Genomic DNA, 15,112 nt, shown 5'->3' on the forward strand with positions numbered 1-15,112 from the left:
GCTGTATAGCTTTCTTGCACATTCACTAACTAGCTAGCTAGTTGACTCCTTTGGCTAGCCAAAAATGACTTGTTTTGAAAGTTGGTTAATGTTATCCTTTGAGGTTTTAAGTGTTCTTACCCTACGCCACTCCACACACACCCATCGTTACTATGACAACTAGCGTAGCCTTGTCAGCAAATTACTTCTATCTGAACCCACCCAAATCTGATTTGGTCACTTGTAACCGGCTGTATGGACAGTCGGTAGACCAAAATAAAACTGATTTGAGCTTTAAGGCTTGCAATGTGTGCAAGGATTTAGAGACTTACCCAGAAAGACTCACAGCTGTAATCGCTGCCAAAGGTGATTCTAACATGTATAGACTCAGGGGTGTGAATACGCATGCAAATGTGTATTTCTAATACATTGGCAAAATTTTCTAAAAACATGATTTCACTTTGCCATTATAGGGTATTGTGTGTAGATGGGTAAGAGAAAAAACAATTTAATACATTTTGAATCAGGCTGTAATACAACAAAATGTGGAATAAGTCAAGGGGTATAAATCCTTTCTGAATGCACTGTCAATGGTAGGTGGTTGAGAAGGATGTTAACTCCCTGAATGCTAAAGCAACTTAATTTGTCAGCAGACCTAATGTTTTCCAAGCTTTGTTTGCAGATTTCTCCGAAAACCGGTTTGATACAGCCTTTTTTCCTTGAAGTGAAAAGGTGACAGAAGGGGGTGGGCACCCTATGTGACAATGTGATGGCACCTACCCAGTATTATGTGGAGGATGCGCAAGAGGGCATAATAGAGGTTTTGAACAAGATTTCATCTGGTATTTTAAACAGTGATTTTGATTCCAGTAGCTTCTTAATTTCCTTGTGTTTTGTTCTCCCACTAGGGTTGGTCAGAGAGGAACTGGAATGTCTGCGACCATCGCCAGAAGCGAGCATGAGATTTCTGAAATCATCGACGGCCTTTCTGAACAGGAGGTGAGTGCTGTTAACTTTGAAACATCTCCGTTTGTCTGCTATAGCTCTTGTGGAAATGAACACACTTCACAAATGTAAACATTCTTCACTGAACCATTGCCAAGTTTGAGTATTATTATGCCCAAAGAGGTTGTCACCACCAACTGCCCAAAAATCCCCTCAAGGCATAGTCCACACTGATGTCATGATGGTCAAGACACGCTACTAATTATGAATAGTTACGTTACACCGCTAAACACATTACCACCTCCCCTAGTTCTCAGGAAGTGTAGCAGCGTCATTGGCCACGTCCTGTTCTTCACCCTTCTCCTGAAGTGTGCAGTTAGAACTCTCAATGCTTTTAAATTAATAAAACTTGGTGAGAAGGGTTGAGAATCAGGATGCAGCCATTGAATCAAGTTTTAATAAGGATAACAAATGTAATGTCTAAACCCCTCCCCTCCCTCTTGTCCAATAGAACAACGAGAAGCAGATGAGACAGCTGTCCGTCATCCCGCCCATGATGTACGACACAGAGCAGAGGCGAGTCAGGTTCATCAACATGAACGGCCTGATGGACGACCCAATGAAGATGTACAAGGCTCGGCAGTTCATGAATGTGTGGACCGAACACGAGAAGGATATTTTCAAGGAAAAGTGAGTTTGGTTGTCCTTAACAGGTCTGTAGAGTCCTTTTTTAGTTACTTGTCATCCTATCTACAGTACCAGTCAAAAGTTTGGACACACCTACTCATTCCAGGGTCTTTTATTTTTAAACTATTTTCTACATTGTATAATAACAGTGAAGACATCAAAACTATTAAATAAAACATATGGAATCATGTAGTAACCAAAAAAGTGTTAAACAATTCTAAATATATTTTATATTTGAGATTCTTCGAAGTAGCCACCCTTTGCCTTGATGACAGCATTGCACACTCTTGGCATTCTCTCAACCAGCTTCATTAGGTAATCACCTGGAATGCATTTCAATTAACAGGTGTGCCTTCTTCCCTCAATGTGTTTGAACCAATCAGTTGTGTTTGTTTCAAGGTAGGAGTGGTATACAGAAGATAGCCCTATTTGGCAGAAGACCAAGTCCATAATAAGAACAGCTCAAATAAGCAAAGAGCAATGACAGTCCATCATTACTTTAATTTCAAGAACTTTGAAAGTTTCTTCAAGTGCAGTCACGAAAACCATCAAGTGCTATGATGTAACTGGCTCTCACGAGGACCGCCACAGGAAAGGCAGACCCAGAGTTACATCTGCTGCAGAGGATAAGTTTGTTAGAGTTAAATGCACCTCAGATTGCAGCCCAAATAAATTCTTCACAGTTTAAGTAACAGACACATCTCAACATCAACTGTTCAGAGGAGACTGTGTGAATCAGGCCTTCATGGTTGAATTGCTGCAAAGAAACCACTACTAAAGGACACCAATAAAAATAAGAGACTTGCTTGGGCCAAGAAACACGAGCAATGGACATAAGACCAGTGGAAAGCGGTCCTTTTGTCTGATGAGACCAAATGTGATTTTTTTTTTGTTCAAATCGCCGTGTCTATGTGAGACACAGAGTAGATGAACGGATGATCTCTGCATGTGTGGTTCCCACCGTGAAGCATGGAGGAGGTGGTGTGAAGGTGTGGTGGTGCTTTGCTGGTGACATTGTCTGTGATTTATGTAGTATTCAAGGCACACTTAACCCGCATGGCTACCACAGATTCTGAAGTGTAACACCATCCCATCTGGTTTGAGCTTAGTTGGACTATCATTTGTTTTTCATCAGGATAATGACCCAAAACACACCTTCAGGCTGTGTAAGGGATATTTGACCAAGGAGAGTGATGGTGTGCTGCATCAGATGATCTGGCCCTCTCAATCACCCAACCTCAACCCAATTGAGATGGTTTGGGATGAGTTAGACCACAGAGTGAAGGAAAAGCAGCCAACAAGTGAACAGCATATGCGGGAACTCATTCAATACTCTTGGAAAAGCATTCCAGGTGAAGCTGGTTGAGAGAATGCCTAGAGTTTGCAAACTGTCATCAAGGCAAAGGGTGGCTACTTGAAGAATCTAAAATATATTTTGGTTACTACATGATTCCATATGTCTTATTCATATTTTTGTTGCCTTCACTATTACTCTGGTAAAAAAAAGACTTGAATGAGTAGATGTGTCTGAACTTTTGACTGGTACTGTAAGTCTTCAGACCCCATATTCAGTACTTTGTTTGTAGCACCTTTGGCAGCGATTACAGCCTTGAGTGTTCTTGGGTATGACGCTACAATCTTGGCACACCTGTATTTGTGGGGTTTCTCCCATTCTTCTCTATAGTTCCTCTCTAGCACTGACAGCTTGAATTGGGAGCGTCACTGCACAGCTATTTTCAGGTCTCTCCAGAGATGTTCGATCGGGTTCAAGTCCGGGCTCTGGCTGGGCCAGTCAAGGACATTCGGAGACTTGTCCCGAAGTCACTCCTGCGTTATCTTGGCTGTGTGCTTAGGGTCGTTGTCCTGTTGGAAGGTGAACCTTTGCCCCAGTCTGAGGTCCTGAGCGCTCTGGAGCAGGTTTTCATCAAGGATCACTCTCTCTACTTTGCTCCGTTCATCTTTCCCTCGATCCTGACTAGTCTCCCAGTCCCTGCCACTGAAAAATATCCCCACAGGCAGCCACCACCATGCTTCACCATAGGGATGGTGCCAGGTTTCTTCCAGATGTGACACTTAGCCTTCAGGCCAAAGAGTTCAATCTTGGTTTCATCAGACCAGAAAATATTGTTTCTCATAATCTTGAGTGTCTTTAGGTGCCTTTTAACGAACTCCAAGCGGGCTGTCATGTGCCTTTTACTGAGGCGTGACTTCCGTCTGGGCACTCTACCACAGAGGCCTGATTGGTGGAGTGCTGCAAAGATGGTTATCCTTCTGGAAGGTTCTCCCATCTCCACAAAGATCTCTGTCAGGGTGACCATTGGGTTCTTGGTCAGCTCCCTGACCAAGGTCCTTCTCCCCCAATTGCTCAGTTTGCCCAGGCGGCCAGCTATAGGAGGAGTCTTGGTGGTTCCCAACTTTTTCCATTTAAGAATGATGGTGGCCACTGTCTTCTTGGGGACCTTCAATGCTGCAGAAATTTGACCTCGACACAATCCTGTCTCGGAGCTCTACGGACAATTCCTTCAACCTCATGGCTTGTTTTTTGCTCAGACATGCCCTGTCAACAGTGGCTTGGTTTTTGCCATGATCTGGGTTCTTATATACACAGGTGTGTGCCTTTCCAAATCATGTCCAATCAATGGAATTTACCATCGGTGTACTCCAAGTTGTAGAAACATCTCAATGATGATCAAAGGATACTCCTCAGCCCAATTTCAAGTGTCATTACAAAGGGAATGAATAATTACAGTTGAAGTTTAAATGTATTTGGCTGAGGTGTATGTAAACTCAGTTTTTCAAAATTCCTGACATTTACTCCTAGTAAAAATGCCCTGTCTTAGGTCAGTTAGGAGCGCTACTTTTATTGTAGCTCAGTTGGTAGAGCATGGCGCTTGTAACGCCAGGGTAGTGGGTTCGATCCCCGGGACCACCCATACGTAGAATGTATGCACACATGACTGTAAGTCGCTTTGGTTAAAAGCGTCTGCTAAATGGCATATATTATATTATTATTATTATTATTATTATATTATTTTAAGAATGTGAAATGTGAGAATAATAGTTGAGATAATGATTTATTTCAGCTTTTATTTCTTTCATCACATTCCCAGTGGGTCAGATGTTTACATACACTCAATTAGTATTTGGTAGCATTGCCTTTAAATGGTTTAACTTGGGTCAAATGTTTTGGGTAGTCTTCCACAAGCTTCACACACTATCTTGGGTGAATTTTGGCCCATTCCTCCTGGCAGAGCTGGTGTAACTGAGTCAGGTTTGTAGGCCTCCTTGCTCGCACACGCTTTTTTAGTTCTACCAACAAATCTTCTATAGGCTTGAGGTCAGGGCTTTGTGATGGCCACTCCAATACCTTGACTTTGTTGTCCTTAAGCCATTATGCCACAACTTTGGAAGTATGCTTGGGGTCATTGTCCATTTTGGAAGACCCATTTGCGACCAAGCTTTAACTTCCTGCCTGATGTCTTGATGTTGCTTCAATATATCTACATACATTTCCTCTCTCATGTTGCCGTCTATTTTGTGAAGTGCACCAGTCCCTCCTGCAGCAAGCACCCCCCAACACGATGCTGCCTTCGAGACAAGGGAGTGGTTTTGGGTGGTAAATCTCGGTAACCGTGTTCCAGCCATTCAATCCTTGTGCCCACTCTTGGTGCTGTGCTCCCATGCTCCAAGACTGACCTCGAAATGCAGAGGGCGTATTCAATAGTGTGGATGAATAGATATGAGATTCCCATTGTTTCTGTCAGAATCAGAACTGGCAAAAAGCAAGGCGGGGCGAGAGGCCAATGAGACTTTTCAATATCCTGTATTCTATCCACAGGTTCTTCTGACCTCTTTTGGCTAATGCTTTGTGGTTAAAGAGAAATTCAAACAAATTAGTCCCTTCCATAAAGATTTTCATTTTGTTTCCCGTCACGAATCAAGTTCACTTGGGAGTTCTAGAATGTAAAATGTATTAATTGCCTGCTGGGTATGGAAAAGCGTTTAGCGACTGTAGGTTGCAAAAGATTTTTATGGAGCTCACTTTCATCATAATTTAACATTTTATTCTCTGACTTAGCAGAAGCTCTTTGGGTATGATTTTGAGAGGCAATACTTTTCTTTACCAACATTCCTCGGCTGTATACCAAAACAAATGGCGGGCTGCCATGAATCCCAGACTGTAGCTTTAACTGTGACTATTTTCTCTTCTCTGTTTTTTCTCACAGGTTTGTTCAGCACCCAAAGAATTTTGGCCTCATTGCTTCCTATCTAGAGAGAAAGGTGAGCTACAGTGGATTTAATTCATTCTATTTTTACTCTGTAGTAACCTCTATTCTCCACTCTTCCCCAAACCCAAAAGCACATGGTTTGTATTTGTTATGTTGTCTGTTGTTAATAAAAAATGTTCATGGGCTCATATGTCCCCCTGACTGTCATACCCTTTCTCTTTGCAGTGTGTCTCCGATTGTGTCCTGTACTACTACTTGACCAAGAAGAACCAGAACTACAAGACGCTGGTGAGACGCAACTACGGAAGACGGCGAGGGAGAAACCAGGTGAGTTCTAGAAAGTATCTTCGCTAGAGAATGACTCTAAATGTATTTGTGTGTTCATGAATGGGCTTTGGAAATACCCAGAAAGGCTGTCTGGGTGGGATTTAACAAATGAACCATGCTTGGCATGCCAGAGAGGAAGACCCTTTTTGGTTTCACTCTATATACCATGTTAATGATGTAGCGTTTGTTTATCATCCAAACCATGGTTTGTGTTGGGCTCTGGAGCAGGAGGCCCTCTAGTGTACAAATCTTATCTTGGCTTGTATTATTCGATCTTCCTACCACCCCATTTTTAGACCACAGTGCCTCCCATCTCCTCCCTCTTTTCTCCCTCCCTGTCTCTGTGTAGAAGAGGGAGGGAGAACCACAGGGGTTTGTGAGGAGTGTGAGATTTGGGAGCTGAGCGAGCGGAGTCTCTTGATGTGCTATGTGGGTAAATAAGAACCAGGGCCCAGGCAGAGAGAGGCAGAACAGAGCTGGCTGAGACTGATTTATCCAATGGCTGGGGAGCAGCAGACATTCCCAGGAATCTGTTCTATCTGCTTGCCATAGTTGGGAGACTCAGTGTTGCTTTCCAGGGCCTGACGGAAGAGCGAGAGAGAGAGATCGAGAGGGAGGGAAAAAAGGAAAGTCATACTCCCTCTCTCTCTGAACTCACCCAGTTATCCTCTATTTGCCTTTCTTCTAACTGCTGAAATATGTTGATGCACAGCAGTAGACTCTTTTTGTTTTGCTTTTTATTTTTCAAAGGGCTTAAGGTAATTTATTCATTTGGTTATGGTGAGAGACATTTCAGAACCGTTTCTTTCCGCTGAAGGAGTGAGAGAGTTGCTTTAACATTGGGTGAGTTGCAGTCTTCACACAAGGTTATCTGTTGCCATGGAGCTCTGCTTACCAGCAGAGTGCCGTGCTGTTTTAAACCAGACTTGTTTCATATTGTTTCCCTCTAATCACAAGAACACTGGAGGAGTTTTAATCAAGTAGGTTTATGCACATTTTGTAATTTGTTTGGTAATCGCCTGGTTCGGTGGTATTGTGCTCCCACATTCAAATTCATCAAGGCTAACTGCCTGAAGGGAAGAAAAAAACTAAGCAATAGTTGGAGACTGCAGTTAAGTTGACAATTTAATATTTTCCATTGGATTTGAGCAGTTGCTTGACTGTGGTTTAGCGTTACATAAGTGTGGTAATGGGGCTGCTGTTGATACAGGCAGCCAGCCAGCCTTCACCCTGGGGCTGCTGTTGATACAGGCAGCCAGCCTTCACCCTGGGGCTGCTGTTGATACAGGCAGCCAGCCTTCACCCTGGGGCTGCTGTTGATACAGGCAGCCAGCCTTCACCCTGGGGCTGCTGTTGATACAGGCAGCCAGCCTTCACCCTGGGGCTGCTGTTGATACAGGCAGCCAGCCTTCACCCTGGGGCTGCTGTTGATACAGGCAGCCAGCCTTCACCCTGGGGCTGCTGTTGATACAGGCAGCCAGCCTTCACCCTGGGGCTGCTGTTGATACAGGCAGCCAGCCAGCCTTCACCCTGGGGCTGCTGTTGATACAGGCAGCCAGCCAGCCTTCACCCTGGGGCTGCTGTTGATACAGGCAGCCAGCCTTCACCCTGGGGCTGCTGTTGATACAGGCAGCCAGCCTTCACCCTGAGGCTGCTGTTGATACAGGAAGCCAGCCTTCACCCTGGGGCTGCTGTTGATACAGGCAGCCAGCCTTCACCCTGAGGCTGCTGTTGATACAGGCAGCCAGCCTTCACCCTGGGGCTGCTGTTGATACAGGCAGCCAGCCTTCACCCTGGGGCTGCTGTTGATACAGGCAGCCAGCCTTCACCCTGAGGCTGCTGTTGATACAGGCAGCCAGCCTTCACCCTGGGGCTGCTGTTGATACAGGCAGCCAGCCTTCACCCTGGGGCTGTCCCAGCCTCTCAGAGGTGAGCAGAGGCCAGGCGAGTCTATGGCAGGTTGGGGCATGGCAGCCTGGGGCAAAGGAGGGCACACGGGCATGACTCCGAGAATATAGATATGTGTGTGTGTGAGAGAGAGAGAGACTATTGTGTCTGGGAACAGAACACCAATACTGCCTTTGTATAGGATATACGGTATTTTGCCTATTTAAAGTAATTTGACAATGTTTTCATGACCCGCTTACAAACAGGCCTTTTTTTTTTACCACATTCTTGCCTGCATATGGCTTTTATACCTCCCGTGTGCGTGATGAGTGGTAGTAGGGGTGTGCAGATGTGGGTGGGCATCTATTTTTTTAAATAAATCCATTGAATATACACCATCAAAAATAAATGTGTTTAGGCAGGGCCTAAGAAACATTGTAAGACCAATACAATTTACAATATACAATAGAATATTTAGAGTTTCATTATGTTACGTCCAAATGAATGAATCAATGAATACTTAATTTAAGCAGACCACACACACCTACCCCGATCACGGTCAACACATATATTTTGTAGTAAGAATATAATGGAATATAACATAATATTTTTCCCACACAACTTGTCACCGGAACGTGTGGAACTGCTGTCATATTAAAATAGTGCTATTTCTTTATACGACATTTGTATTCACGTTTCATCTCTTCCCTACTGTCCCTTCACTTTGTTAAGGAGCAGGCATAGGGTCTTACATTGAGAGTATCTTCATCATGATACCGATTTTAGAAATGAAAAGCACTGCTATTTTCAAAAGCAAGCGAGTCTCATGTTCATGTTTTTACATTTACAATGTTTTGCAAGCCACTTAACCAGAGCGACTTACAGTAAGTAGTGAGTGCATACATTTTATACGTTGTTTTTCTCCGTACTTGTCCCCTGTGGGAATCGAACCCGCAACCCTGGCATTGCAAGCGCCATGCTCTACTAACTGAGCCTCGCAACCTCTGCCGGCTCTTGGAGTTGACAAAACGTGATAATAGGCCTACACGTGATTTGGGCTATGTTTGTGCTAAATCAGTGATAGAGGAGTTATTATACCACCTCTACTTATTTACCCAGCCAGAAACCAATTAACCACACAGCCTATTCAGACGGAGATTCAGTGAAGCTCAATCAATTGATTGAGACAAGTCAGTGACATCACAGGCTTTTGGTTGGGAGTTGGACTAGGATACTAAGCAACTGTGAGTGAAGAGAAAAATAATCCACTTGTTAAACTACTTAACATGCTGGCAAAATGTTTTAATAAATGAGCCAACTAGACAAGATGATCATGGGCAGCCCTCACCTCAACTTAGCGAAGGTTTCCCCAGCCTAATTGTAGCCTAACCAATGTCCTAACGGAGATTCAGTGAAAACAAATTGGACATTGATTTATGGAGATGAGTCCCCACACTTCTCTCAAAGCAGCGTGTTAGCGCTGTCCCAATCAAGGCAGTGCTGAATTTTTTTTCTAGTTGACCACACACAGGTAGGCTATTGCTTCAAATTTATTACAATGATCAGATGACTTTGGGAGTTTCAGTAGGCAACAATTTGATATATGCCTTCAATTGCATTTGTATTTTCGTCATTCAGTGATATTTATTCCCACAGTAATTCTTTATGGATCCATCCAGTTGTGGTTAGGAAACGGTGCATGGGCCTCCCGAGTGGCGCAGCGGTCCAAGGCACTGCAGTGCTTGAGGCGTCACTACAGGCCTGGGTTCGATCCCAGGCTGTGTCACAACCTGCCGTGACAGGGAGTCCCATAGGGCGGCGCACAATTTGGCCCATTGTCGTCTGTGTTAGGGCAGGGTTTGGCCGGGGGGACTTTACTTGGCTCATCGTGCTCTAGCAACTCCTTGTGGCGGCCAGGGCGCCTGCAGGCTGACTTCGGTCGTCAATTGAACAGTGTTTCCTCTGACACATTGGTGCAGCTGGCTTCCGGGTTAAGCGGGCGGGTGTTAAGAAGCGTGGTTTTGTGGGTTATGTTTTGGAGGATGCATAGCTTTATTTTCACCACTCCCGAGCCCTTTGGTGGAGTTGCAGCGATGAGACAAGATTGTAATCGGATCGCAATTGGAAATCACGAAAAAGGGGTTCAATTATTTTTTTTAAAGTACATTCTTAGTGGTGCGCTATGCGAAGAGATGGGAGAAGTGACATGCCTCTGAAGAGATGGGAGAAGTGACATGCCTCGCAAATTTTAGAACTGGTAGGAGGATGGTTATTAACTGGCGCTGCCTAGCAACCATCAAGAGTTGAATAGCATAGTGTGTGCCATTTACAGCTACGTTTAATACTAAGCCATAGGCAGAAGTTATCCAAAATGCTTTGGTCGTTAGGCGGAATTAGAAGTTTTGGCTTTGATACCGGCAATACCTTTCAGATATAAGGATAAGGCAGAAAAAAGTTGGCGGTATGGTAAAGTTGGCGGAACAATGTCTTCGTATGAAACTAATACAAGTCCCATCTATTAACTGCCATACTGGATTTGCTAAATCATTGGAACACATTGTTTACGTTTGCAGGGTTATGATTATATTAACAAAATGCAGGTAAAATGTTGTGAATTGTTGCACGCTGAATGCTGTGAGTCGATGATCGATCATCTCCATGACTCATCACCACATGTGACTGATGTTTCTGACTAACATTTAACCTCGTTTTGGAATTCCCAGCATAGATCTAACAGCTGATTACATCATTCATTCCCTATCGGCTCGAATGGTGTCTGAGCTCTCCTCTTTCCACTGGCTGTCTACCAGGAGGATAGACTGCCTCTGCTTTCCTTATGGTGCTTTCCTATCTCATCAATGCCTCTGGCCCTTCCTCTGGTCCCTGTGTGTGCATCTCATTGACGCATTTGGCTCTCTCTAGCCCTGTATGTACAGAACATTCTATCTATGAACTATGGCCCCAGCCAACCAAACGCATAGATCCGGTCACAGAAGCGCAGAGCACCAAGAGTGAGTGGGACCACATCAGAGACGTCATAATCGGTTGATCTAGCAATAGTGGTGCCTGCAGCCTCCAGACCAAATATCGCCCGCCACCTGGAGAACAGGGTTTGATTCACCGGTCCATCTCTTCTCTCCTTCTCTAACAGAGCAGAGATGAAAACACGTCAGTTTTCGGCCAAATTCACAGTTTTGATCTCAAAATAGGTCATCCGAGGGGGGTTTGACGATAAAGTGTGCATACGCAGAGTGCATCACCCATTGAGGTGATGGACGCGAACAGATCTTCTCCGTGGGATCACTACATTCTCTCAATTAATGACAGAATGCATCCCTACGTGTCTTTCAAATAGAATATCAAGCAGAGTTCAAAGCCTGATGTCAGATATGTCTTATTGGTTGAAGCATTCTGATATCATTAGTGACTGCTGTGAGCATCCAGCAGTATCCCCAACCAGCCGTTAGCCTACTCCGCTTGCTTCTCTCCATCAGGTTTCAAATGTTATTTAGTCATAATGGCAAGCTGGGGTGTGCAGGCAGTGATTGGGTTTCTGTTGTTACATTTGTTTAATTATTGGAGCAACTCACAGCACGAGCTAAGTGGAGACGTATCATTTCATTTCACCAGTAAGTGCAAGCAGGGCCCGTCTGACTAGGCTTCGCTGTCAAGCAGCCTCTGAGTGCTCCTGCCATGGAGGAAAAACAGAGCACAGGTACAGTCATGCTTACAGTCACCTTTACGTCACTGAAAACCACTCAAAGGTTATGCTCCATATTACTGGAGCTACATTCTCCCCTTTCTACCACGAATTGGCACACATTTTATATAATTTTATGAACCATGTCGCTGGCTGTTTTATACTACTCACAGGTTGCAAGTTGTTCGTTGATAACAAACCACCGTGTTTAGTCATGTTACTTGGCTAGTTAGTTAACAACATGGTACCTTGGCTATGCACAATGGCATAGGAAAAAATGGAAACGGGGATAGACGGCCTACTCAAAGAGATGCTTCAAAGGTCAAATGCATATGCCTAATCAATGTTATTCTAAGCTTAATCTGAATTTTAAAAAATATATTTTTTATAATGTTCCTTAAATTATTTTTGGGCCTAACTTTTGGGAGCTGTGTGTGCGAGTGATGGTGTATGTGTGTGAGAGAGAAAATGATGTGTGTAAAGTGTTCTGAAAAGTAGGCTAAAGATGGTTTCCTATAGGCCTATTGTGTTAACCCTTACTGCATCATTATGCATTTATATTCCTCCAGTCCAATCACAGGTAGGCCTTTTGGGTTTTAGCAAATCAGCTATTTTCTGCAGTAACCTGTTCTATTGTACAGTAAATGTGTTGAGTTGAGGTGTAGAAGACAGGCTTTTGTGCAGAGCGTTTAGAAAACGGGAACATGCGTCCTGGGAGGGGTGTGGCAAAACCTGTGGTATCACCATACTACTCGGTATTGTGGTACTTGGCCTGGTATTACGTCGTTAGTAAAATATTGACAACCCCACTCAGTTTACAGATTTTTTTTTGTTGCATGTTTCAGTGCACATAAAAAAAATAAAAAAATTGGTCCCTCACCAGTTTGCATCACTGATAACCCTGTTTTATCTGGAAAATATTGAACAATAAATTATGGTGGGGAGAAACGGGGTATATTCGATGTGAGAAATTGTTGGTGTGGCGCAGTTGCATTGACGGCATCTTAATAGTTATAGTTTGTTACTTCACATTTTATAAGTGACATTGTGGTCCTTTCACTAGTGCGTTTCCCACTGCCTGGTGACCTTCATCAGTCTTTCCTCGCCTGGCAGGGTACCAGCGTACAACTACAGGGTGGAGCCCCGAGTGGACTTCCCTACTTCTGAACCACTGTAGATGAATGCCACCAGTCAAGTGGTTAGAATGTGTGCATGAAGTACTCCTACTTGATCAAATAATAAACCAGTGTGTTTGTGTGTCAAGTCAGTGGACATTCCTGCTTTTACTACTTAAGAGCTCATTGAAGGATTGTCTGGCTTCTGTCAACTTCAATAAATAGTTGGAGGAAGCGACTGTCTTACTATATTTCAGTCTATGCAAGCAGCAGCCTCCGCTAACCCTGGATCATCTGAGATATGTATTTTAACAACAACAGAGAAGGCTCTGTTTGTCTGGGAGCCAGGAGGACCGATCACAAGTTTGGCTTTGGGGTCAGTGGAGGCAAGATATGTCCACTGTCTAGCAGCCCTCAGCATAATCATTCCAATAATCACAACTGTTAGCTTAGCTCTGCCAGAGTACAGAGTCACTATGACCTTCTATGCAAATGCTTTTAGGAAGTCATTTCTTCTGTAATAGGGCTTCATAAAACTGCAGTGTGAACTTTGTGTTATAGGGCGGTATGTGTTTAAATGCATCATTGTTTATTGACAGGCTGTCTTTGTGAATAATAATTTGTTAACTTGACTTGCCTGTTTTTAAATAAAGTAAACGTCTACTCATGTATTGCGGTATGCATTTAAACTGCCCATTGACAGTGAAGTGAAAATGCCACGGCCTCGTCATTTGGTGGAAAGCAGCTCAGCCTGCCCAGGCCGGATGTTGTGCTGATCCAAACAAGCCTTTGGCTGGAGCTTTTGTAAATTCTCTGAAATTCCCCAGAGAATGTGTGTAGAGTGACTTGCAAGAGGGAGGGAGGGAGGGAGAGGGAGCAATGGAAAAAGACTTAGTAAAATAGCTAGAGAGAGAAAAGGAGAAAGAAGAAAACAAACCTGACAGTCTGCACTGAGGGCTGGCTAGCCAGCTTGTTTAAACTAATTTTTGCTCAACTTTTTTCCCCCTCTCCATTTCCGTTCTTTCTTTCTTGGGCGGTGAGCAAGAGAGTCAACCCCCCCAGGAAAAGCAGAGTGGTACGCCCCAGTGATATGACAGGCCCAAAAAACTTGCTATGCTGCTGCGAGTGCCAATCAAAGAGAAGCACTCGGCAGGGATTACCTTGAGTAACCCCCCATAGATTAGAGTGTGCATGTGAGATGGGCGATTTTTCAGGCGGCTTAAACGGCCTGATGACATGCTTTCCTGGAATATGTGCGGCAGTGCCGGGGCCAGGCAGCCCTTCTAAGGAGCTCTGCTTTGGTGCCGCTGTCCTGCTGTATCTGTACCGCTGCAATGGAGGTATCACTACCGCCTACGGGGGTCCGGCCAAACTCACACCTGCTACGCCTATAGGCTGTGGCTTGATCAATGGCAACAAGGTCTTTATGAACGTCAAATGAGCTTGCAGGTATGCCGCTACTGACTTTGAAGCTAGAAATGTGGTGTGTTGTCTCTCTCTCTCTGCTTGCTCGACTGATCTCCTTCTCCTCGTGCTCTTTTGCTCTCCTTGCTGCTCTCTTTCAGTTGCTTGGACAGCCATAGTTGCTTGCATTTAAACTTACTTATAACACACGTTTAGTTACAACAGGGAACACTGTGTGGATTTCAGTACAGTTCCTGTTTTTTTCTGTACTGTTGCACAATCACACAGTCTCATGGCTGCAGTGCACGGTGCCTGGTTTTTGTTGCTGTTGTTGTTGATGTACGGTAGGCTAGTTGCTTGTACAAATGTGCCTGCTGCCTGCAAATTGAGTTGGAGAGGAACTTCAGCAGCCCCTTTTAGAGGTTGTGTGAGTCATTTTTTCCCCTTTCTATCATTCATCATGTTCAGGACTGACCCAGTAACCAGCGAAAATGTAGAGCACAGGGACTGCATGCTTTTCCCGTCTTTACTTAACTCTATCTCTAGTGAAGTTCAAGAACATTTCAAAGTGATAGTGTAACGATTCCTTTTTTATTGAAATCTCATATTTTTTTCATGCTAGATATTGGATGTAGAATGGATCTGTTTTGAAATAATAGTAGCTCATAGTTATTGCGTTAAAAGTAATTGCCAAACAATTGTACATTGGAGAAAAGCATACACAAAGAATATTCACATTACACTTGTATTTCCAAAATGTCTGTGTCTCCACCAAACCTGTTGTGTGTCCCTCTGCTTGGCAATGCGGAATGTTGAAATGCCTCCTGACTGGAATGGCT

The 15,112-nt window shown here is 44.1% G+C and overlaps 1 protein-coding gene across 9 annotated transcripts in view; it reads left to right on the forward strand.

Moving 5' to 3' along the window:
- Positions 1 to 15,112, forward strand: part of ncor1 (nuclear receptor corepressor 1) — a 115,019-nt gene that overhangs the window by 50,879 nt on the left and 49,028 nt on the right. For 6 of the 9 annotated variants that reach the window (XM_046303605.1, XM_046303607.1, XM_046303610.1 and 3 more), the window contains exons 11-14: positions 888 to 978; positions 1,436 to 1,614; positions 5,838 to 5,892; positions 6,066 to 6,167. In XM_046303605.1, coding sequence (XP_046159561.1) covers positions 888 to 978; positions 1,436 to 1,614; positions 5,838 to 5,892; positions 6,066 to 6,167 — 427 coding nt within the window. Of the gene's footprint in view, positions 1 to 887; positions 979 to 1,435; positions 1,615 to 5,837; positions 5,893 to 6,065; positions 6,168 to 14,011; positions 14,319 to 14,399; positions 14,701 to 15,112 lie in introns of those variants that run through there. The other 3 variants (XM_046303612.1, XM_046303613.1, XM_046303611.1) reach the window with 3 other exon arrangements.

The sequence above is a fragment of the Oncorhynchus gorbuscha genome, linkage group LG16, assembly GCF_021184085.1.
Source record: "Oncorhynchus gorbuscha isolate QuinsamMale2020 ecotype Even-year linkage group LG16, OgorEven_v1.0, whole genome shotgun sequence".
Lineage (NCBI taxonomy): Eukaryota > Metazoa > Chordata > Actinopteri > Salmoniformes > Salmonidae > Oncorhynchus > Oncorhynchus gorbuscha.